Source organism: Sorghum bicolor, chromosome 5 (genome assembly GCF_000003195.3).
Source record: "Sorghum bicolor cultivar BTx623 chromosome 5, Sorghum_bicolor_NCBIv3, whole genome shotgun sequence".
Classification (NCBI taxonomy): Eukaryota; Viridiplantae; Streptophyta; class Magnoliopsida; order Poales; family Poaceae; genus Sorghum; species Sorghum bicolor.
This window is the reverse complement of record NC_012874.2, coordinates 14,887,209-14,909,742: the sequence shown is the minus strand read 5'-3', so window position 1 is coordinate 14,909,742 and position 22,534 is coordinate 14,887,209. Positions and strand designations below refer to the sequence as shown.

At 41.5% G+C, this 22,534-nt stretch overlaps 1 protein-coding gene across 2 annotated transcripts; it reads right to left on the bottom strand.

The window, feature by feature from the left end:
• LOC8071587 lies at positions 20,216-21,102 on the bottom strand. Of its 2 annotated transcripts, none has more exons than XM_002449291.2 (2): positions 20,837-21,102; positions 20,216-20,705 (listed from the first exon to the last, which is right to left on the bottom strand). In XM_002449291.2, exons 1-2 carry the CDS (start codon positions 21,055-21,057, stop codon positions 20,321-20,323), a joined length of 606 nt encoding a protein of 201 aa, XP_002449336.1. In that variant the 5' UTR covers positions 21,058-21,102; the 3' UTR covers positions 20,216-20,320. The 2 variants fall into 2 exon arrangements, with proteins under 2 accessions (XP_002449336.1, XP_021317467.1); XM_021461792.1 differs by having other exon boundaries at positions 20,216-20,684.

Below are 22,534 nucleotides of genomic sequence, written 5' to 3'. Positions count from 1 at the left end.
TCGTCTGCTACAGAAGAGAAGCCATACCTGCGACTGCGAGATGGAGTCCACTACATCTTGTGCTCTGCTGCCCGCGCCCCTAGCTGGAGGCTGCGAGATGGAGTCCACTAGATCTTGTGCTCTGCTGGTACCAAATCAGCTGATGATGAATTGAAATGAGGAAAAATATTGCAAGCTAAGTAGGTAGCTACCAGTGGCGGATCTAGGATTTTAATTATGGGGTACGAACGAAAACGATATAATTCATCAATATGTACTAAACGGTGATAAAATAGTTGTGAATGTAAAGTGTTAAGGTTGTTATATGAGCTGAGCAGACTAGCAATTATATACATCAATGTATTATATATGTATATATTATTAAAGGGTATATATACTAGATGTTTTTTTTAAAAAAAATGGGGGGACAGCTGTCCCCCATGCTACTACTCTACATCCGCCCCTGGTAGCTACCAACCCATGGCGACTCCGGCGAGCCGGAACGCCGTGTCCTACACCCTCCTCGGCCCACCAGCAGAGAGCCTCCGCGCGGCGTCCGCGCGCGCAGCGGCGGCGGCCGAGAAGGCGGCCGCGGCCATGCCCACCACCAGCGACGCGTTCCTAGACCTGATGGACGCCGAGTTCAACAAGCTGACTCCGAAGCCGACGCCCGCGCCGAAGAAGGCGCGCACGGAGAACTCGTCGCAGACGTTCATCTCCTCGGGGGACCCCTGCCTCGACTTCTTCTTCCACGTCGTCCCGGGCACCCCGGCAGCGTCCATCGCCTCCCTCCTCGCCGACGCGTGGGCGGCCGAGCCCAGCACCGCGCTCCCCCTCGCGTGCAACCTCCGCGGCGTGCGTGGCACCGGCAAGTCGGACCGCGAGGGGTTCTACGGCGCCACGCTGTGGATGCACGGCTGCCACCCCACGACGCTCGCCCTCAACGCGGGCCCCGTCGCGGAGTTCGGCTACCTCAAGGACCTCCCCGAGATCCTGCACCGCATCATCCACGACGGTGTCTCCATGAGGACCCCTGGGAAGAAGGCTCGTCTCACCGCCTTGGGAGGCTTCGTCGTCCGTTCTCGCGACGGCAGCCGTCGTCGTTTCGTCCACAACCGCCCAGAGAGCAGGCCTCAGCGCAAGGGGAACGCGCCACGCGGCGCCGAGAAGAGGAAGGCGCGCGTCGCTGCTGCCAAAACGAGCGCGACCGCAAGCTTTCAGCCAACGCGGGTGGGACAAGGGAGGGGGCTGCGGCGCAGGTGGGGCAGAGGAGGGAGCGGCGGCGCGGGTGTGGGAGATAAGAGAGGGAGGGGATAAGGTTAGATGGGCCTGGCCACAACTTTAGGGCTGAGCCCTTTGCCGACTGCTGCAGACCCTAGGCAGTTGGCAAAGCCCTGTCTAATATTTTAATAACTCTTTGCCGACTGCCGTATACGGAGGTAGCCGGCAAAGATTTTATGTATTTTTTTTTCTTTTTTTTTACAGCTCTAAACTTGCTTTAAATGTTTTGAAATTTTTAACATAGGCTTCACATGTGATTTTGTAACACCTCGATAAATTTCGTAATTTTGTGACATTTTTTTGCTATATTTCGTTAATTAGTTTCTTTAAATTGAATTTTTCACCGCGTAATCCAACTTTGAACTGCAGATGCATGAAATAATGAAACATAGGCATTAAAAAAATAATATTTATGTTAGAGAGTTTATTTTAAGGCCGTGTCCAAAAACTCACCTAAAATTTTGAAGTCCTTGTCCACGGAACATGGCCATCGAGGTATGGTATAAGTGCTTTTTAATTATATTGGGATTGTCATGTTATCACATATGTAGCCTATGATAAAAAAATTAAAAAGTTTAGACAAAGTTACAACGTCACATGTGTAAAACCCACACATCTCCGCATTTGTTCACATGTGAACATAAGGAGATGTGTGGGTTTTGGATATTCGACGTTGTGACTTGTTCCAAACTTTATCAAAAATTTTTTATAGCCTCCACATGTGATAACATGACACCTTGACAAATTTCATAATTTTATAACATTTTTTGCTATATTTCGTTAATTAATTTCTTTTAATTGGATTTTCCGTCCTATAATGCAACTTTGAACTATAGGTGCATGAAATAGTAAAATTTAGCCATTTGAAAAATGATATTCATGTTGAATAATGTATTTTTAGACCATATCCAAAAACTGACCCAAAATTTTGAAGTCCTTGTTCACGAAACATGATCATCCAAGTGTGGTAGAAGTGATTTTTAATTATATAAAACTCAAACAAAATCGGAAAATTAGGAAACTTGTTGTGGTGTCATGTTATCACATGTGGAGCCTATGATAAAAATTTTAAAAAATTTGGAGAAAGTTACGATATCAGATGTGTAAAACCCAAACACTTGCGTATGTGATCACATGTGATCATACTGGAAATGTCTGGTTTTTGTTCATCTGATACTGCAACTTGCTCCAAACTTTCTCAAATTTTTTCTATAGGGTCCACATGTGGTAACACTAAACCTCAAAAAGTTTTATGATTTTTTGACTTTTTTTCTATATTTCATTAATTAATTTCTTTAAATTGATTTTTCCGCTACATAATCCTACTATGAACTATAGGTGATGAAATAGTAAAACTTAGTCATTCAAAAAATGATATTCATGTCGAATAATGTATTTTTAGACCATATCCAAAAATTAACCCAAAATTTGAAGTCCTTGTCCACGGAACATGATCATCCAAGTGTGGTAGAAGTGACTTTTAATTATATAAAACTCAAACGAAATCGAAAAATTACGAAACTTGTTGAGGTGTCATGTTATCACATGAGGAGCCTATGATAAATATTTGAAAAAAATTTGGAGCAAGTTGTGACGTCAGATGTACAAAACCTAAACACCTGCGCATGTGATCACATGTGATCATATTGGGAAATGTCTCGTTTTTGTTTATCTGATACTGCAACTTGCTCCAAACACATTCAATTTTTTTCTATAGGGTCCACATGTGATAACATTAAACCTCAAAAAAGGTTTGTGATTTGTTGACTTTTTTGCTATATTTCATTAATTAATTTCTTTAAATTGATTTTTCCGCTACATAATCCTACTATGAACTATAGGTGCATGAAATAGTAAACTTAGCCATTTGAAAAATAATATTCATGTCGAATAATGTATTTTTAGACCATATCCAAAAACTAACCCAAAATTTTGAAGTCCTTATCCACGGAACATGATCATGCAAGTGTGGTAGAAGTGACTTTTAATTATATAAAACTCAAACGAAATCGGAAAATTACGAAACTTGTTGAGGTGTCATGTTATCGCATGAGGAGCCTATGATAAATATTTGAAAAAATTTGGAGCAAGTTGTAATGTCAGATGTACAAAACCCAAACACTAGCGCATGTGATCATCATATTGGAAATGTATGGTTTTTGTTCATCTGATACTGCAACTTGCTCCAAACTTTCTCAAATTTTTTCTATAGGGTCCACATGTGATAACATGAAACCTCAAAAAGTTTTGTGATTTTTTGACTTTTTTTTGCTATATTTCATTAATTAATTTCTTTGAATTATTTTTCCACTAAATAATCCTACTTTGAACTATAGGTGCATGAAATAGTAAAACTTAGCCATTTGAAAAATAATATTCATGTTGAATAATATATTGTTAGACCATATCCAAAAATTGATCTAAATATTTTAAGTTCTTGTCCACGGAACATGATCATCCAAGTGTGGTAGAAGTGATTTTTAATTATATAAAATTCAAAGAAAATAAGAAAAATTACAAAACTTGTTGTGGTGTCATGTTCTCACATGAGGAGCCTATGATAAAATTTTGAAAACAATTGGAGAAAGTTATGATGTTAGATGTACAAAACCTAAACACTTTCATATGCAATCATATTGGAAATGTATGAGTTTTGTTCATCTGATACTGCAACTTACTCCAAACTTTATCAAATTTTTTTATAGCTTCCACATGTGATAACATGACACCTCGTCAAGTTTCGTAATTTTTCGACTTTGTTTGAATTTTATATAATTAAAAATCACCTCTAACACACCTGGATGGTCATGTCCCGTGAATAAAGACATCAAAATTTTGGGTGAGTTTCAGGAAATAACCTTAAAATAGACTCTCCAACATGAATATCATTTTTCGAATGGCTAAGTTTCATTATTCGATGCACCTACAGTTCAAAGTAGGATTCTGTAGTGGAAAAATACAATTAAAAGAAATTAATTTACAAAATATAGCAAAAAGGGCCACAAAATCACGAAAGTTTATAAGGTTCACTCTTATTGCATGTGGAGGCTATGAAAAAAGTTTGAGGAAGTTTGGAGCAAGTGACGACATCGAATGTCTAAAACCTAAATTCAAATTTCAAAAATAAAAAATTTTATCTTTGCTGACTGCCTAACGGCTTGGCAGGTGGCAAAGGGGACGGAGATGGGTGTCGTTAGTTGCCCGCCACCTTTGCCATCAGCTTTTCTTTGCCACCTGCCAGGCAGCCACCTTTGCCACCAGCCTTTCTTTGCCACCTGCCAGGCAGTCGGCAAAGGACGTCTTTGCCGACTGCCTTTCTTTGCCACCTGCCACGTGCCAAGCGGTCGGCAAAGAAAATGTTTGCCGACTGCCCTACCTTTGGCAGGTGGCAAAGGATTTTAGCAGTCGGCAAAGCCCAGTTTTTCTGTAGTGATTATTACACTCTGAACATCATCAAATAAGGTGAGTAATTGTCTGGATTTGGTTTCATTTTCTTCACCTGCAATGACACTCCTTTACAGTTCGAACTAGATTCTACAAAACCAATGCTAAGACCAAAAAGAACTATCAGTGTGTATCATAATTAGTTGGTTGCCAGTGATTTTTAAATACAATTTTAACTTATCAAATAGCCTAATATTGCTAGAACCATAGACTTTATATATGCTATCTTTGTGGTGCTAATTAACATGCTATACGAAATTTCAGGTATCCCCTTCCCAGCATAAATGAGACCTTGTCTTTCAAAGGATAAGTTGATGTCCAGGATGAAATGGATTTTCTTTAGAATTAATATCCGTTTTTTAAATTTTATCTGCCTGGCAACAATGTAACATTATATTATATTATTGAAGTACTTTTGTCTCTGTTGACGTCATTTTAGTGTAGAATTTCTATTCCATGGCTATATGAAAAGTCTTGGACCTTTCCCCCAGTCCACCACCTGACCTATTTTCCTCCCCAGCCATCTGTCACCAAGGTAACAAATAGCTCGTAGGGGCCTGGTAATGGATTAATGTTTGATATTTTAAGTTGCAGATCAAGGGTGCCACTGTAGGCACTAAGTCCTACTAGTAGAATTTAGAAAATAATCAAAACCAAGAAGAATATATCAATATTTTTTTTCTCGAATACGTAGGAGAGCTGCTTATCATTGTATTAATAGAAGAGAAGGAGTCATACAGAGACACAGACACACATACACACAAACACAACACCAAGACACCTCCACTTACTGACTGGAACTAAACACCTATGCTTGAGATGAAAGACATGTCGAGAGACCCTCTAAACATCATCAAGATCTGTGTGCCGGGGACAGTCCCTTAGCACCAGCCAAAGACCATAGAAGGGCTTTCTCCTGAGCAAGGTTCAGAGCTGTAGACAATCTAGGGACACATCCGTTGAAGACACAGTCATTTTGATGTTTCCAAATGGTCCAGGCTCCTAGGATAATAAGAGAATTGGGTCCCTTTCGCGCATCATCGCTTACTGTCAAGACCACCTTGTCCCACCAATCATCAAAGGAGGAAACGTTAGGCTGTGGGGCTAGTGCTGCTAGTCCGATGCTATGTAGGATGTCATACCAGAATTGTCTTGCGAACACACATCCAATAAAAAGGTGCTGGATGTTCTCTTCTTCGTGATCACACAGCAGACAATGCTCCGGGTGAGGAAGACCTCTTTGAGCCAACCTGTCTGCTATCCAGTAGCGATTGTGAGCAACTAGCCACATGAAGAAACGACACTTAGGGGGCGCCCAAGATTTCTAGATGCACTCATATAAACTGAGGGCTCCCTCAAAAAGTGCATCATGGGCTGATTTAGTTGTATATTTACCTGAGGTGGACAGCCTCCAAATATGCCTATCAGGGACCCCCTCCAAATATGCCTACTAGGGATCCTCTAGCATATCCCATAACTCAAGATAAAGCTTGCACAGGTATTTCCCCCATATATTTTGTGTCCATTTCATCTCATCAAGAGCAGTCATCACAGTGTGTCTACTTGCCCTTCTTTTTGGTACTAGAACATACAGATTGGGTGCAAGATCCTGAATGCTCTTACAAAGCCAACCATTTATCCTTCCAAAAAGGGGTATTGGCACCATCACCAATTTCAGTAATAACGGCCAGGGAGAGGAGGCATTCAACATCCTTGCTGACTTGCAGTAGCAAACTTGCCCAAGGTTTATTAAGTTCATACTTTTTGAGCCATGGCTATCTCACTCTCAGTGCAATACTTAGAGATTTCTTTTCTTTTTTTGAAAACCCAGGAGAGTTGCGTCTCATTATATTAAGAAGAAAGAAAGGGCTGAGAGCCCTACAACACACAGCACACGCAACCCCACATAAACCTAGAATTACATTTGCGCCTAAAAAAAGGTAAAGGACGACCAAACACTAGCACTAAATTAACCACCAAAAAGAGGGGCTATCAAGGAAGACAGACCCTTGGCTCCTCCTAAATTCCACAACTGGCGCTCTTCTTCAGCAAGGGTGAAGCACCACCAAGGTTAGGGGTAATGCTATAAAAATGCAATGATTCTGGTGGTTCCAAAGAGTCCAAGCTCCAAGCACAATGAGAAAGTTGAGACCTTTTTGTATCAGTCCACTTGTTGCTCCACTAGCCTTTTCCCACCTGCTAACAAAGGAAGTATCTGAAGGCTGTGGCGACAAGGGGTGGAAGCTGGCCTGTCTTAGAAGGAGGTACCAAAATTGTCTAGCAAAGACATAGGATGCAAGGAGGTGGTTAATAGTCTCATCCTCCTGGTCATAGAGAGGGCACTCCCTAGGATAAGGCAGCCCATGACACGCAAGGCGATCTGCCATCCAGCACCAATTGTGGCCCACCAACCAAAGGAAAAAAATGGCATTTGGGCGATTCCCAGGTCTTCCCGATCCTCTCATATGGTCCAAACTGAGTAGATCCAAGGAAGAAACTCTCACATGTAGACTTGGCTGAGTATTGCCCACTAGAAGAAAATCGCCATATATGGACATCTTCAACATCAGGTTCTCACTCAAATTTAACTAGCAAATCCTAGAGATGGAGGAAGTCCACAATAACACCAACAGTGTGGGCTCCCTTAATATCAAAAACCCAACTGCGACCATTAAGAGCTTTCTCGACAGTACATCGCTTCACCCTTCTCTTTCGGATGGCTTCTAGTAGTCGAGGTGCAAGATCAACAATACACTATCCATGGATCCAATGATCAGTCCATAAAGTGTGATTCCTATTGCCACTTCTGATATAACAGTTGCTGAGAAGAAGGAATAAACTTGGTCTGTGCTCTGTATAGGGAGGGCTGCTAACCGACCAAATTATAAGAGCACAAGTGTAAAAACGATCGCTGAAGCAATCAAGTTTTCAAACTTGAACCCAAATAATCTCGGTAGTCAACTGAAATCGCGAGGGATTTCAACCATCGTAATAAGTTCAACATAATACATCACCAGTTACATCAGTTTACACATAGTTTGCCGAAGCATACATACATCAGAATTCATTTAAGTTATTACAAACCAAGTTCAAAGTAGCAAAAGAAACATAGTTTTGAAAGCAAGTTCACAAGTTGTCATTAATACAGCCAGGGTCGGATGACATCCACACAAGCAAGACTGAGAGAACCGTACCCAACGGTTTAGTCCTCATCCCTAGTAGGAAGAAGACAAACTTTGCAGCACCCATCATAAAACGTGTCATCTACAACAAGGGGAATAAACCCTGAGTACTAGAATGTATTCAGCTAGATTTACCCATCTAACCAAAACAAAAGACACCAAGGATCATGAAAGGCTGATATAAGTGGAGATTGCTTAACAACTTTTTTTTTGCATAAAAGCTAAATTTGAGAGTAAACAATTCCTTAAGCATCAAGTTAATAAATCATTAACCTGTCCACTAGATTAGCACCTACACTAGAACAATCACTTGATTAAGACAATCAATGATAACCATATTAGGTTTATCTAGGCTATAATCATCATCATAGAACCATTAAGTTGCTTAGTGAGATCTACATTGCCACTTCTCTGCTAAGTTCTCACTATGCGGGAGAGACAACGATTTGAATCGATTCCTATCCAGCTAGAGGGTTATTCCTAGCACTCACCCATGCTTCCCCCATCGGAGAGCAAACAGGTTACCTTTGGTACAACTCAGAAATCGCGGTCCTAATTAGCGCCACACTCCCAATGCCCCCCACACATCGCACTTCCTCCGGTAGTGCGCACTTTATACTTGCCAGCCTCCGCCCTGAGTTGTACTACTCGGTTTCATGGTCGGAACGACTTATCTGGCTAACTAAGTGTTAGGCATGCATTCAACATGACAAGAGGACGTACGGCGAATCAGTCCTTAAACGACACAGACGAAGTTACTATCACCATATAAAACTCCACTCGGTCTCAGTTCATTAATTCTCAGTTCTTTTCCATGATAGCAAATATGGCCAACCGTGACCTGACACGACGCCTTAAAGCTAGCATGATATCACCCAACTTCTACCGGTTTAAGCACGGCTAAGCTGCTACTCGATCCTGACTCTACATAGGATGTAGGGTAGTATATCTAGATAAGGATAAGATATATATGCAGCAAGGATTTCATACCAACTCCTATTCTTGATGCAATAATAGATATAGACATATTAAAACTCAAGCTTTAGTAAAATAGATAGGAGACTTATAATGCTCCAAGGCTTGCCTTTCAAGAACGTGGAGAGCTCATGACACGGGCACTCCACCACTTCTTCTGGCTCCCCTGGTTCTACTGACTGGACCTCTAACTCCGCATTGGCCTCCTGGTCCTCCGGTGGCACTCTTTCGATCTCAACTAGACCCCGCCTTCTGATGCACCTATTGCATGTATATGCAGCAAGTAAGAAAACATGTATGCACAGGAGAGACATGATGGATGCTTAACAAGAAGATTTACACCACTAACTTCACTGGACACTCATGTACGGAGTAAGGTCCAGCTTTACCAAACATTTTCACCACTAAAACAAACAAATCTGTAGATATACTACACAAGAGCAACTACTCATTCTAGGTCAAGCAATAGCAGCTCAGAAAATAGATCATAACTAAAGATCCGCTAATCCAAACGACTTGATATAAGACAAACTGGAAAGATTATAAAATTACTCACATTTCATCTTTAAACATCAGAGCATGATTCCAGCAAGAAGGTAACCAATTAAGCACATTACCAGAACTAGGTTCAGGAAAACAGGAAACACATACATCTGTATCCCAACTTTAAACAGCAGCAACTTCTAAAATACATGACCCAATGCCATCAAAATTTAACAGCAGCTAGATCATTAAGTTTTCTACAACTTTAGTGAAGACAAGTTTTCCAGAAAACATCATTAACAAAGGGTAATTAGCAACATTAATCATTGCTGTCCAGAAAGAACATCAACCCTTAAATTAATTATTTATTGACAGTGCAAAAACATGATTAGAGCAACTCAAGTGAATTAACATGACATACATATCATGAGATTACCAGAAAGTGACCATCAACCAAAACATGCTATAAATTATATTTATTAATTTAATTACATAATAGAGCATAAACAAGAGATATTACTTAATATGCTCAGAAAAATCTACAAAAATTACAGCAGCAAAAGCATATCAAATAAAGACCACTGTAAAAGTTTTAGGACATTTGAACATGCAGAACTTGAGATATACAATTTAACATATGACAAGGTGCATTTAATCATAAATAGAAAACTTCTATTGAAAAGTGTCAAACAACAATTTTCAAACTATCCTTAGCATTACCTTACCACAAGAACAACATTCGCCAAGACTTAACACAAGAGGATTCACAGATTAATTATAACAACTCATAAAAGCATTTATGTATTTCAACAAGCATAAATCATAAGTATATAATACAGCACCCAAAAATCATGAAATTACTACCAGAGCTTACTACTGCTACACAAAGCATGCCACAAAATTTTCGTAGCATTTGAAGCCATATACAAAAAGATATGGATTTCTTCTTATTTAACCATGAATAATAGACATAATTAATAGCTAATTATTCTTGCATGAAACATAGGATATTTCAAATTTTTAATAAAAACTAAACATCTCAGAGAACATCATAAAATTTGGATCACCAAATTTGGAGCTCTAGAACTCAGGATATGATTATTTTGCAGGTTAGGGAAAAAATCTGATTTGAATAAAAGAAAAGGAGAGAGACACTGACGCGCAGGTCCCACACGTCAGTCAGAGCCGAACAGGGGAACATTATGACCGGCGATTTTCTCACCGTCGGCGAGGTCTCCGGCCAAACCAATTGCACCAAAGTGTTCAACTCAACCAGGCAACTCGATAGACCCCACTCTCCCCTCGGTGGAGCCACCGGAAGGGGCTCGCCATCGGCGATGGCGGCTCGGCGGAGCTACACGGCCTGTGCGCCGGCGAGCTCAGGCTAGTAGAGCATACGGTGAAGGGTTCTACAGCTCTGGTGAGTCATGGCGAAGCTTCCTAGGTAGGTGACAAGTGTGGAGAAGGTGTGGTTAGGGCTAGCCACGTGCGAGCGGAAACTCCAGCGAGGGCAGGACGGTGCTGTGCGTCGTGTCCGGCGCCGTTGGTCGTGGTAGAGCATCCCACAAATGGTGTGGAAGCTTGCTCACATCCTAGGCTACCAAGAGAAGTAGAAAGGAGGAGAAGAGCGACTCTGTAGCGCTCGACACTGAGTTCGTCAGAGAAATGGCCCTCTCCGATGAACTTCGGGGAAAGCAAAAATGTGCTCTCATTCAGACTTTTCTTGGCCGGCTGAAGGGTGGATTATGTGGAGGAGATGATGGCAGAGCTATGCACACGATTTGGTCAGCTGGGGAGCAATGATGAGCACGTGCGAGCTCGACGGAGGAGGGACGGCGGCGATGGTGCAGCGGTGTCCACTTTCTGCACGCAGAGAGAGCGAGAGAGATGCAGAGGGAGGAAGTGGAGAGCTCGGGCGAGAGATGAGGGGTGCGTGACGTCCATGAAAGTGTGGACAGCCTGACGAGCAAGCCCAATATGCTGGCGTACAGGCGCCAGATGGCGGCTAGGCGTTGACGCCGGTCGGCCACTGAATCAGTGATCAGACTCCCCCATTGACGACCGACAAAGCAACTCCGACGATGATTAGCGTCTAATCCATTGAGAACTGGATGATGACTTAGTTGACAACCTTGGAGAACTACACGAGATCTCCAACTTTTTCAACTAGATCAATAGCTGGATCAGCTTGGATTAGAAGATATAGAGCTCCAAACACCCGATCAGGCAAACTGAGTTCACCCCGGGACTTAGAAAAAATTCTAAGTGTTGAACCAGCACCCAAATCTGACTTGTGGGCCACATTTGAGCATGTTGTGATCATTTTTATGAGATGACCCTAAAACAACTTTTGATCCTTATAAAATTTTCTATAACTTTGCTCAATGGAGTTTAGACATGCAAACAATTTAAACTGCACTTTTAAAACGTCAAGCAAAAGAGGTCTAGAAGTCAACCTAAAGCAAAGTATGACTTAGAAGCATAATTAGAGCTAAAGACCAACATGAACATTGATCCCTAATACATTCTAAGCAAAGTTAAGGTGTTTGCCAAGATTAAAAGCACACACTTGCATAAGTTACACATGAGCCAGAACATATATAAGCACAAATAAACAAGATGGAGCATCACAAACCTGGGAAGATAAAACATATACATGATATGATGCTCATGAAATGCTATGCAAACGCTTGTGCTCATGTTATGCAAGTGATTCGATGCAACCATAACACTTGGGTGTTACACTGCCCATGGATGATGAGGCTTCGTTTTTTTAGCCAAACCCACCTCGTCCTTAGTGCCCAGCTGAGATGCTTGAGGTTAGAAATGCCAAGCCCACCGAGTTTAGGGGGGCGGGTAAACTTTCCCCAAGCCACAAAACAATGTCCTCCATGAGCATCTTTGTGACCCCTCTAAAGGAAACTTCTCTAAAGCTTGTCCATGGCTTTAATAGCCCATGGTGGGAAATCAATTGCCATTGCCAAATAAATAAGCATGGCAGTGAGGACAAACTGCACCTGAATTCTTCGTCCTGCCCGTGTCATGAGATCTCCATTCCAACTCAGTAGCTGATCAGCTATTTTATCTATAATAGGTTGGATGTGTTCCTTAGTTAACTTCTTGAGAGAGAGAGAGAGAGATAGGCAACCCCAAATATTTTCAAGGAAAATCCATGAGAGAACAAGGGAGAAGTTCCTGTACCAAGGACATTTCTGTATTCCCACACCTGATTGGCAACACATTGCTTTTGTGCAAATTGGTTTTGAGACCTGAAACTTCACGAAAGAGTTGGAGGATGCCCATTGTGACAATAATATCCATTGCCTCTGGGCGGAGAAAAAGAACCACATCATCCACATAGAGAGATATACGATGTTGAAGAGCTTGAGATGATAGTGGCTGCAACATACCATCCGTGGGTGCCTTGGCTACCATATGCCCCAACACGTCGATATCTAGAATAAAGAGCATAGGCGATAACGGATCACCTTGCCTTAATCCTCATTTGTGAGAAATACGGTCCCTAGGTATCCCATTCAACATCACTTGAGTAGAAGAGGAGAGTAACCCACTGATTATGTCCCTCCAAATCTGGCCAAAGCCTAAGCGCTGTAAAACCTCAAGCAAAAAGGGCCAAGAAACTAAATCAAAGGCCTTTGAGATGTCTAATTTTAATAGAATTCTGGGTTGCTTTTGTTGATTGAGAAATATTGCTATTTGCGAAACAAGCAAGAAGTTGTCTTGTATGAAACACCCCTTTATAAAAGCACTTTGATTGGGTGACACCATCTGCTGCAGCCGATATGCAAGCTGATTTGCCAACATTTTAGTGATCAACTTAGCAAAACTATGTATGAGGCTGATAGGCTGAAAGTCTCTTGGTTGCTCAGCTTCCTCCTTTTACCAGAAAATCTCCTACTCCACACAGCAGAAATTGCAGCCATAATATCACTTTTTATAACTGGCCAACAGGCCTTGTAGAAGTGGCTAGTAAAACCATCTGGACCGGGCACTTTGTCTGGAGGCAGCTGCTTGATTGTTTTCCATACCTCTTCCTCAGTAAAAGGGAGCTCGAGATCAGCAAAATCATGGGAAAGGATCCCAAGCTCATCAAGGTTGATAGTGCACTCCCTATCTATGTTTTCCTGAGCAAATCCTCATAGAATTCATCTATCAATCTTGCTTGTCTTCAACTCTTCATGCTTGGTGTAGATCTGGTCACCAGAAACTAGCTTGCCAATGAAGCTTTTCCTCTTGCGGTGACGGGCATGGAGTTGAAAAAGCTTTGAGTTGGCATCCCCATCATGTACCTAATCAATTCTGGAGCGAAGAGGGGCAATTGTTTGCTTGAGGGACGCAAGAGCAAGGTTGTGCTTCTTAAGATTGTTTTTAGCCAATTTTGTCTTTGTGAAAGGTTGCGACTGTGCTGGCGATCTCCATTTAATGGAGGATTCATGAGCAAGGGCTAGCTGTGAATTAACATGATAAACTATTTTATCACTCCAACTCTATAAAGCTCTAGTAGCAGCTTTGAACTTGAGGTCCAAGGTGAAGAAAGGACAATGACCAGCCGACACTAAGGCCCAAGCAGCTGCTGTGGTGTCCTAAAATCCCTCAAGCTTAGGCCAAAGAGATTCGTAATGAAAGCATCTATGGCCTGATTTATTATCCTGAAGCCCAAGCAAAAGAGGGCAATGGTTTGAATCCTCCGAAGCCATACTTTGCAGCACACAATTTGGAAAAGACCCTCCCGGTCCACTGAACAAAACAGCCTATCCAGCTTTACCAAAGTAGGATTTGTTTACTGATTTGACCATGTATACTTGCAACCATGCATAGGAATTTTCTTGATAGCAAGATCATTAACTAGATGTCTAAAATGACCCATCTTTGCTCGGTTATAATTATCATTATTCTTGTCTTCCTCTTTGTAAATCAAATTACAATCACCAACTAAAACCCATGGGCCAAGACAACCCCCTCTGATATCTCAGAAACCAAAATTTATCATACATGCCCTGAGGACCATATACATAGGTTAACCACCAAGAAACACCATTAACCTGGAAGAACTGAACCATTACGCTGTTGGCATTCACATGCCAGGCCCCTACAATGCCAAGATGACGACGCCAAGCAACAATAATACCACCGTTAGCACCTACAGATGGGAGCTTAGAAAACTCTATGAAATCTATCAACTCATTGTCAACTCTGAGATCAGATATTCTGAGCCAACCTAGCTCCTTTGCTCGATAAACCTTGGGCCAAACGATGAGGCAATGTCCACCTTCTGCTTCCTTGCTTCCTCTCCACACGAACCCTCTTCTGATTTTATCAATGGCCTTAATTGCCTAGGGAGGTAGATCTACAGCCATGGCTAGATAGATCAGCATGGCAGTCTAGACATATTGCACTTGCACTATCCTACCAGCTCGTATCATCAAGTCTGCCTTCCAACCTTGCCCAGGGAGGTAGATCTATAGCCATGGCTAGATAGATCAGCATGGCAGTTTAGACGTATTGCACTTGCACTATCCTACCAGCTCGTGTCATCAAGTCTCTGCCTTCCAACCCGGCAATTTATCCGCGATTCTGTCAATCATTAGCTAGAATTGATCCTTCGTTAGTTTTCTGAGAAACAAGGGCAAACTCAAATACTTGCATGGAAAATTCCTTATTTCACAAGGCAGTAAGCTCAGTATTGTGCCATAGCATCATCCGAACAGTGAATTGGCATCACACTACTGTTCTGAACGTTGGCCCCGAGCCCCGACGCATCTCCAAATAGTTGGAGCATGCTTAGAGTCAAAGAGATGTCCTCTGCAGCCGGTTTGAGAAAAAGGACCACATCATCTGTGTAGAGGGAAATTCTATGCTGAATTGGTCTTCTAGATAGGGGCTACAACAGCCTTACCTCAGAAGCCCTTGTAACCATCCAATTTAATACATCCATAACCAAAATAAAAAGCATCAGAGAGAGAGGATCCCCTTGATGAAGACCTCTTCTATGTTGGATGAAATTTCTAGGGATACCATTAAGGAGTACCTGAGTGGAAGAGGATACCGATAGGCCACACAAAATGTCATGCCATCTTGAGCCAAAACCCATTCTATCAAGAACTTAGAGGAATGACCAAGATACAGAATCAAAAGCCTTAGTAATGTCTAGTTTAAGTAGTATTCTGGGCTGCTTTTGGGAGTGCAAGAATCTCGCAGTCTGCTGGACCAACATACAGTTATCTTGTATGAACCATTTTTTAATAAAAACACTTTGACTGGGGGAGACCATCTGATCAAGATGACTTGCCAATCTGTTTGCAAGCATTTTAGTCACCAACTTAGCGAAACTATGAACTACACTAATGGCCCTGAAATCCTTCACCTGGTCAGCCTGTGCCTTTTTTGGGATTAAAGTGATATATGCTGAATTTAGCATCCAGAGGTTTCTGAAAAATTATCCCCAAACAGCCATGAGATCACCCTTGATCACCGCCCAACAAGTTTTATAAAACTTTATAGTAAATCCATGAGGGCGCGGAGCTTCATCTGATGGTAGATTTTTAATAGTGTTCAAAACCTCCTCTTCAGAGAAAGGGATATCCAGAGCGTCCCGATCATACCTGGGTATGTCGAGACTGTCTAGATTAACTGTTCTGCTCCAGTCACTATTCGCCCCAATCAAGTTTGAGTAAAAATCAAAGATGGAAGCAGCTTTTTCATGATTGATGAGGATATTCTCCTCATCCTTCAACTTGGGAATAAAGTTCCTCTTCTTTCTATGTCTTGCATGCCTATGAAAAAGCCTTGTGTTGGTGTCCCCTTCTTTCAGCCATCCAATTCGAGATCTTAGCCTTGCCACTTGTTGATGGTCGTCAACACCTCATTTCACCATCAATAATTCACCCAATTATAAGGTATATCAACATGAAATGATGGAATTCTCGTTTATAATTCACTAGTTCCACATGTAATTGGAAGTTTATTTGTATGCAGGAAAAATACCAAAAATGGTCAAATATGAGGACATAGTGACACGTGGACGTGACAAGGGAGCAACCGGGTCAAGTGGCCCAGTGGCCGCTGCCACCTAGGCGGCGCCCACCCCCCTAGGTGGCCATGCCACATCTATCATCCGTGGGATCACCATCCCACAGCCTCTACACTATCCATCCATGTCGGTTTGATCCAAGGGTGGAGGATGGATGTGTCATGGATCCATGGGCCCACCGTCAAACTCCAAGGCCATGCAAACCACCATTCCAACCGGTATTTGGGCATCCACCAACCTCACAACCACCTTAGAGGTGCATCCAAGGTCGTTGGGTGGCAAGATGGTGGATCCAAGGGGTGGCCGCCCCTACCGGCGCTTGCCACCTCACTTCCATCCACCAACCTCATCAAGTTTTTATATATAGTGTCAATTACGACCATGATTTCTATATATAGTGTCTATAAAAAGTATTAAGTATAAAAATTATATGCAGTTTTTACTTTTTAGCATTAGCACTGTCCTTGGTACCTCATCAAGTTTTTAAGCTAGAACATGGAATAAAGTTGGCCAAGTGGGCCATGTCAAATGTACCAGCAGGTGGCCCGATTCCATCCGTGTGTCGACTGCACACCGGCACGGGTGTAGGATTGCTGACTGCATCCGTGCATGCAGACATTTTCGATAGGAGTACAGAGTAAGAGCAGTTGCAATAATGAGCTTATAAACAAGCTAATGCTGATGTGGAGAAGAGAAAATAGGAGAGAGAGAATAGCTTGGCTCTCATACAAGTACTAAGCTAGACACGGATGCATAGGTAGTGGTGGACCCAAATAGCAAGTGTTGTGAGGAGAAATAGGATAGAGAAGGTGTCTTAGAGAGACAACTTACTATATAACTTGACTCTAATCGCTTGGCTTATAATTAAGCACTTTAACACAAGACGAGAATGACCCTCTCCTGCACCCCGTGCATGGTCGGCGAGCGTCGGGGACTCAGGGCTCTCCATCGATCAGCAAGAAATTGCAGCCTATGTTAGTATATGCCGCTGCCGCACGAGCTATACATAAAAAAATTTAGAAGAATAATAACACAGCCAACCTGCCATATCTTTGTAAATAAATCATAACTTTCTATAATATAAGTTAGATGAAACCAAACTTTATTTATTAACTTAAAAGTATACAGCTGGACACGATCAGCAATTTTGTGGTTGATAACTCTTTTATCAAGATCCCAAATATTCATTTTAAATGATTCGATTCTCAGTTTCATTTTATCTGTTACTATTAAACAGTCCATATATTGACATGGTCAATTTTGTATATAAATTCATTTTTTTATTTTCCCCAAACAATATTAAATGTTGATATGGTCTATTTTAATGTTATTGTTCTCAACACGATATACTTGCATCTTTGTAGTTGATAATTTTCTTTTGAAAAAATTGAGTTCTTTTGGAGGTCTAAATATATATTTTAAATTACCATACTTTTGAACTCAATTTTTTAGTTTCTCTTATGATCACGGATGTAGACACACACTCTATATCAAACCTGTATTAAACAATTATTAGGTCTAGCGAGGACCACTTCAGTAGTGTTGGTATTCTTAATGCACATAGAATAATCACAAAGAAAGATTCACAAGTGTACAGATACTATTGTAGCTTTCATCCAAAGGTTTTAAATATAATATTCACGGAAAAACGAGTGAAACTAACTATGATCTAACTCAACAAAAGGAGTGATAACTAGGTAGAGGTGGATGATAACTAAGAGTAGCGTCAATGTTAGGACAAACAGAGGCGTAGAAAGGATAACTATTGGTCCTTCACTGCTAACTTGGATAAATTATGTTCTATATTGTCCAACATCGACGGATGTCTTATAAATAATATATGAAATTTCTTATCTACAAGCACCATAAAACCTATCTATCCTATTAATGGGATATGGACTACAGAGAAATCAATGGGTATGTCACATCCGTGAACTACCAAATTCGGAAAATAAGGGACTTTTATGATTAACCTAAGACCAAGCACCATACCTACATTTAAGACTAATACTCTACTCCCTCTAATTGCAGGAGTAAAGCACTCAAAAAGAGTCGCAAATAATTAAACAATATAGACAAAGTAAACTTAAATCTAAAGTTGATTACTAGAGAAATCTCAAAGACAAACTCAAGTAGAACTTGGATCCGCTGAAGTACAAGCCAAAGAGGGAGTACCGACATGCCGACACGTCCTCCAAACTCTTCCCTCACTCTCTATCTCTCTATTTCTATTTCTATTTCTATTTCTATTTATATTTCTATTCATAAGACTAGATCCTATGGAGATCTAATCTTCTCTTGATGGCTAGATCTAGGAGGTAGATCTATTCATGGGATCGCTCTCTTGATCCTAATAGAATAATATAAATTAGGGTTTCAGGATAGCTCCAAGGAGGGGGCCAGGGGTCTAATTATATAGCCCGGTGGGATAAATGTGAGCTCTTGGATCAAACCGACTTAAGAGATGGTGGAGATGCATCCTAGGAGGCGGTGGAGGAAGCTCCTAGAAGCCGGAGGCGAGGGGCTCTGGCTAGGCCACTTGGCCCTAGGCCCAGACCAGTTAGCCCACTTTCGTGGCCAAACGAGCCCAACTTTGGTGGTTTGCCTTCTAGTGCCCTCTAGAGTCTTCTCTCATTTTTCATGGTGAAATTCTGTCTTTTCTTTTGACAAATAGATCCTCCTGCACTTGGTGTGGAGCTACAACTCAGCGAACCATCCCTCACCATTGCTGCCTCAGCCAACTGTGGAGGCACAACTAAAGTTGCTGACCCGCAACAGAGGTTCGCCGCATAGCCACTCTCACACGTCCTAGCTACTAAGCGGGGAGAGGTGCTAATGATTCAAGGGCTTTTACATGTGTGCCATTATAAAAGTTAGCAATTACCTATAAGCCATTAAAAAAATTGAGTTCTTATAGTTGCCACAGCTGTAACTCTTTTGCTCCACTTCTGTCAAATTTGACTCTAACGGTGTTAAATTGCAGGTATGAAAAGTCAAAAATACCGTCATGTTTAAATATGCAATTAAATTGTTTTGAGCATTTTAAAAATCTCAAATGAAAAAACTCAAAACTACAAAGTTGTAGATCTCAGTGAGATCTACAATATTTATACAAAAATATTTTTATTTGATTCCGTATAAAATGTATGATTTTTCTAAGACATATTAATCATATCGAATTATATCTTTTTTATACAGAATTTAATAAAAAAATTATACAAAAAATATAGATATTATCGAGATCTACAACTTTATAGTTTTGAGTTTTTTCATTTCGGATCGTTAAAATGCTCAAAACAAAGTAATTGCATATTTAAATATGAGAGTATTTTTAAGTTTTCATACGTCTAGTTTAACACCTTTAGAGTCAAATCTGACGGAATTGGCATAGAGAGCAAAGGAGTTTAGAGCAATGGCATCTATGAGAACTCAACTTTTTTTAATGGCTTATAGGTAATTGCCAACTTTTATAATAGCATACACGTAAAACCCTCAATGATGAAGCAGATGTCAACAGACATATGAGACCTTCCACGGAAGCCACAAATGCCTATGACAACATCTTTGTGGACCAGCTCAACCCCTTGCATGCTGAGACGATGCGACAACACTTCATGGACTCATAGGAAGAGAGCTCGAGGCACCGCTGATCGCCGGCAATGGCTAGATAGTTTGATTAGCGAGTAATAGCCCATGCCATATAAATCTTTCCACCTTAGTGTGCCATTTCGTGGAGCGTCGTTATAACTTACGCTATTTCTCGATCTTAATATAAAGATGCACAAACTTTTTGCACATTCGAGAAAAAAATAACTAGGTCTAAACCTTTGTAGTTAAAATTGATTTCGTTTGGGTACCTAAATTTCAATAAAGGTTTCATAGAAGGTATAATACAAAAGTACAAAATCTGCTATATAGCTACTATTCACATCACATAAGGCATGTTTGGCTCGCGTCCGCAGCGGCGCAGCTCGCCGCTCCGCAACTGTGACATGGCGCATCTGCCAAACACCCACGCCCAAAGGTTTGGCAGCCGCCGCCGCACGCTCCGGTTCATTTTCGATGCCACGGCTTCCCAAATGTGTGGCAGACGATTCGTCCGCCGCGGCAGTCGCGGCGTGGCCACACCTGCTGCGGCCGCACCTATGGCGACGTGCAGGTGTGGCGGGAGCCAAACGTGCATCTGCCGCTGCTGCTTCCGCCACCTCTTGGTGGCGGCAGCAGGCTGCTGCTTGGACGACCTCTCCTTGGTCTCGTCGGCGTCCATCTCCTGCTGCCGGCACTCCTCGCTGCAGAACGGCGTGTCGCCCCTGCGCGCGTCCACCAAACGCGCGCACCGGAGTCAGAAACCAGAACGGCGGCTACTTCTACTTTGCCAACATTTATTGACGTCGATGTACACTAGCTAGTAGCTTCCTGGCGTGCAGGGTACGGTCTTTACCTGTACATGAAGATGTCCATATTGCGGCCAAGCAGCCGGCCGCACCGGAAGCAGCCGTCGAGGAAGTGGTGGTCGCGCTCATCGTCGGTGGTGCTGCCATTGCTGCCCTGGGGTGCGCTCAGAGTGAGGGTGTTACAGGAGTCGTGGCCTGGGAGCCCTGCCTTCAGGAAGGGCTCAGTCTCCCAAGAAGCGTGGAAGCAGCGGAAATGGTAGTCCTCCATGGGTTCTCTCTCTTTTGTTTGTTGGCGATGGAGCAATGGGAGGAGGAAACTTTGCGGCGTGGGTGAGATAGATGGACGTGGTTTATAAAAGGAACGAGGACAGCAGGGGAAGCGCGGGGTTTACATTTTAGCAATTGTTTAATTTCTTAGGTTTTTAAAATTCAATTTTTTTCAAACGATATCAAGTGTTGATATGGTTTATATTGATGTTGTCCTTCACAACACGATATATATACATCTCTGTGGTTGATATCGTTTTTTTAAAAAAAAATTGAGTAATTTTAGAGACCTAAATATAGTTTTAAATTATCATACTTTTGAACTTAAATTTGTAGTTCTTTTAATGATCACGGATTTAGACTTGCGCTCTAATTAAATAATTAGGTCTAAAACTTTGCACTTAAAATTGATTTCATTTGGGTACCCGAATATTTAATAATGGTTTTATATAAAGTAATAGAAAAGTACAAAATCTGTTATATAGGTACTCGTGCCGTTTAGTGTGGTACACGGGCAGAGTCACAAGAGTATTGAAGGCGTGTTATTTGGATCCTCTTCTTTAGACTTTAGACATCTCAACTTCAGAGTCAAGGGCTGGCTCACCTCAAAACTAAGCTAAAGTGGTATAAGTTTTTAGAGCTATAAAGTTTAGAGGATTGGATCTAAACAGACCCTTAATTATGGGTTTAAATCTTTGAAAACGCACATGGGCCTATTCATGGAAAAGACTTGTGATACTCAATCTCAACCATTTTAGGCCTTGTTTGGTTTGCATCGATAAACTTTAACTCCTGTCACATCGAATGTTTGGACCCATACATAAAGTATTAAATATAGACTATTTACGAAACTAAAACATAGCTAGAGAGTAAATTGCGTGACAAATCTTTTGTGCCTAACTAGTCCATAATTGGACACTAATTGCTAAAACAACTACCTATTAAACTTTAACACCTCAAACAATATCGCCTTACATGGGCACCCTACAAGGACCATTTGGTCGAGACGGAATGGGCCTGCCACCTCTCTGTAAATAAATAAATGACGTATTTTGCACTGGTGATCGAGATACGATTATGTCTACAATTTTATAAATTGCAGAAATGATTGTCTACTTAGAGTATATACCAGGTACAAAGATACCATGTGTAGCGTATCATGACTAGATAATTGTTGTTTTGTATGTAGTAGTAGCGTTGTTGATACGATTGTCTACTTAGAAAATATGACAATTAATATATAGATATATAATACACGATGTCTAGCGTACTATATAGCTAGAGATCCTAGAGTTTTGGTTGATTCAAGCAACCGGCCGGAAGGCGCCATTGCTGCATTACCGAGCACATATATCCCTTGTGTGATGCCTGTTGCAAATCGGTCCAGGTGGAAACTAGTAGATGAGAATTTGTATTTGCTAATACTTATCGTAAACGTAATTATTCTAAAAGGAAGGCAAGAGATTCGCTGTAATTTT

What these genes read in the sequence shown, in the direction of transcription:
- LOC8071587 (XM_002449291.2), bottom strand. Translation starts at nt 21,057, where the DNA reads ATGGAGGACTACCATTTCCGCTGCTTCCACGCTTCTTGGGAGACTGAG. An exon ending in ATGGACATCTTCATGTACAG is followed by an intron (nt 20,706 to 20,836) that starts GTAAAGACCGTA and finishes GGACGCGCGCAG; the next exon opens with GGGCGACACGCCGTTCTGCA.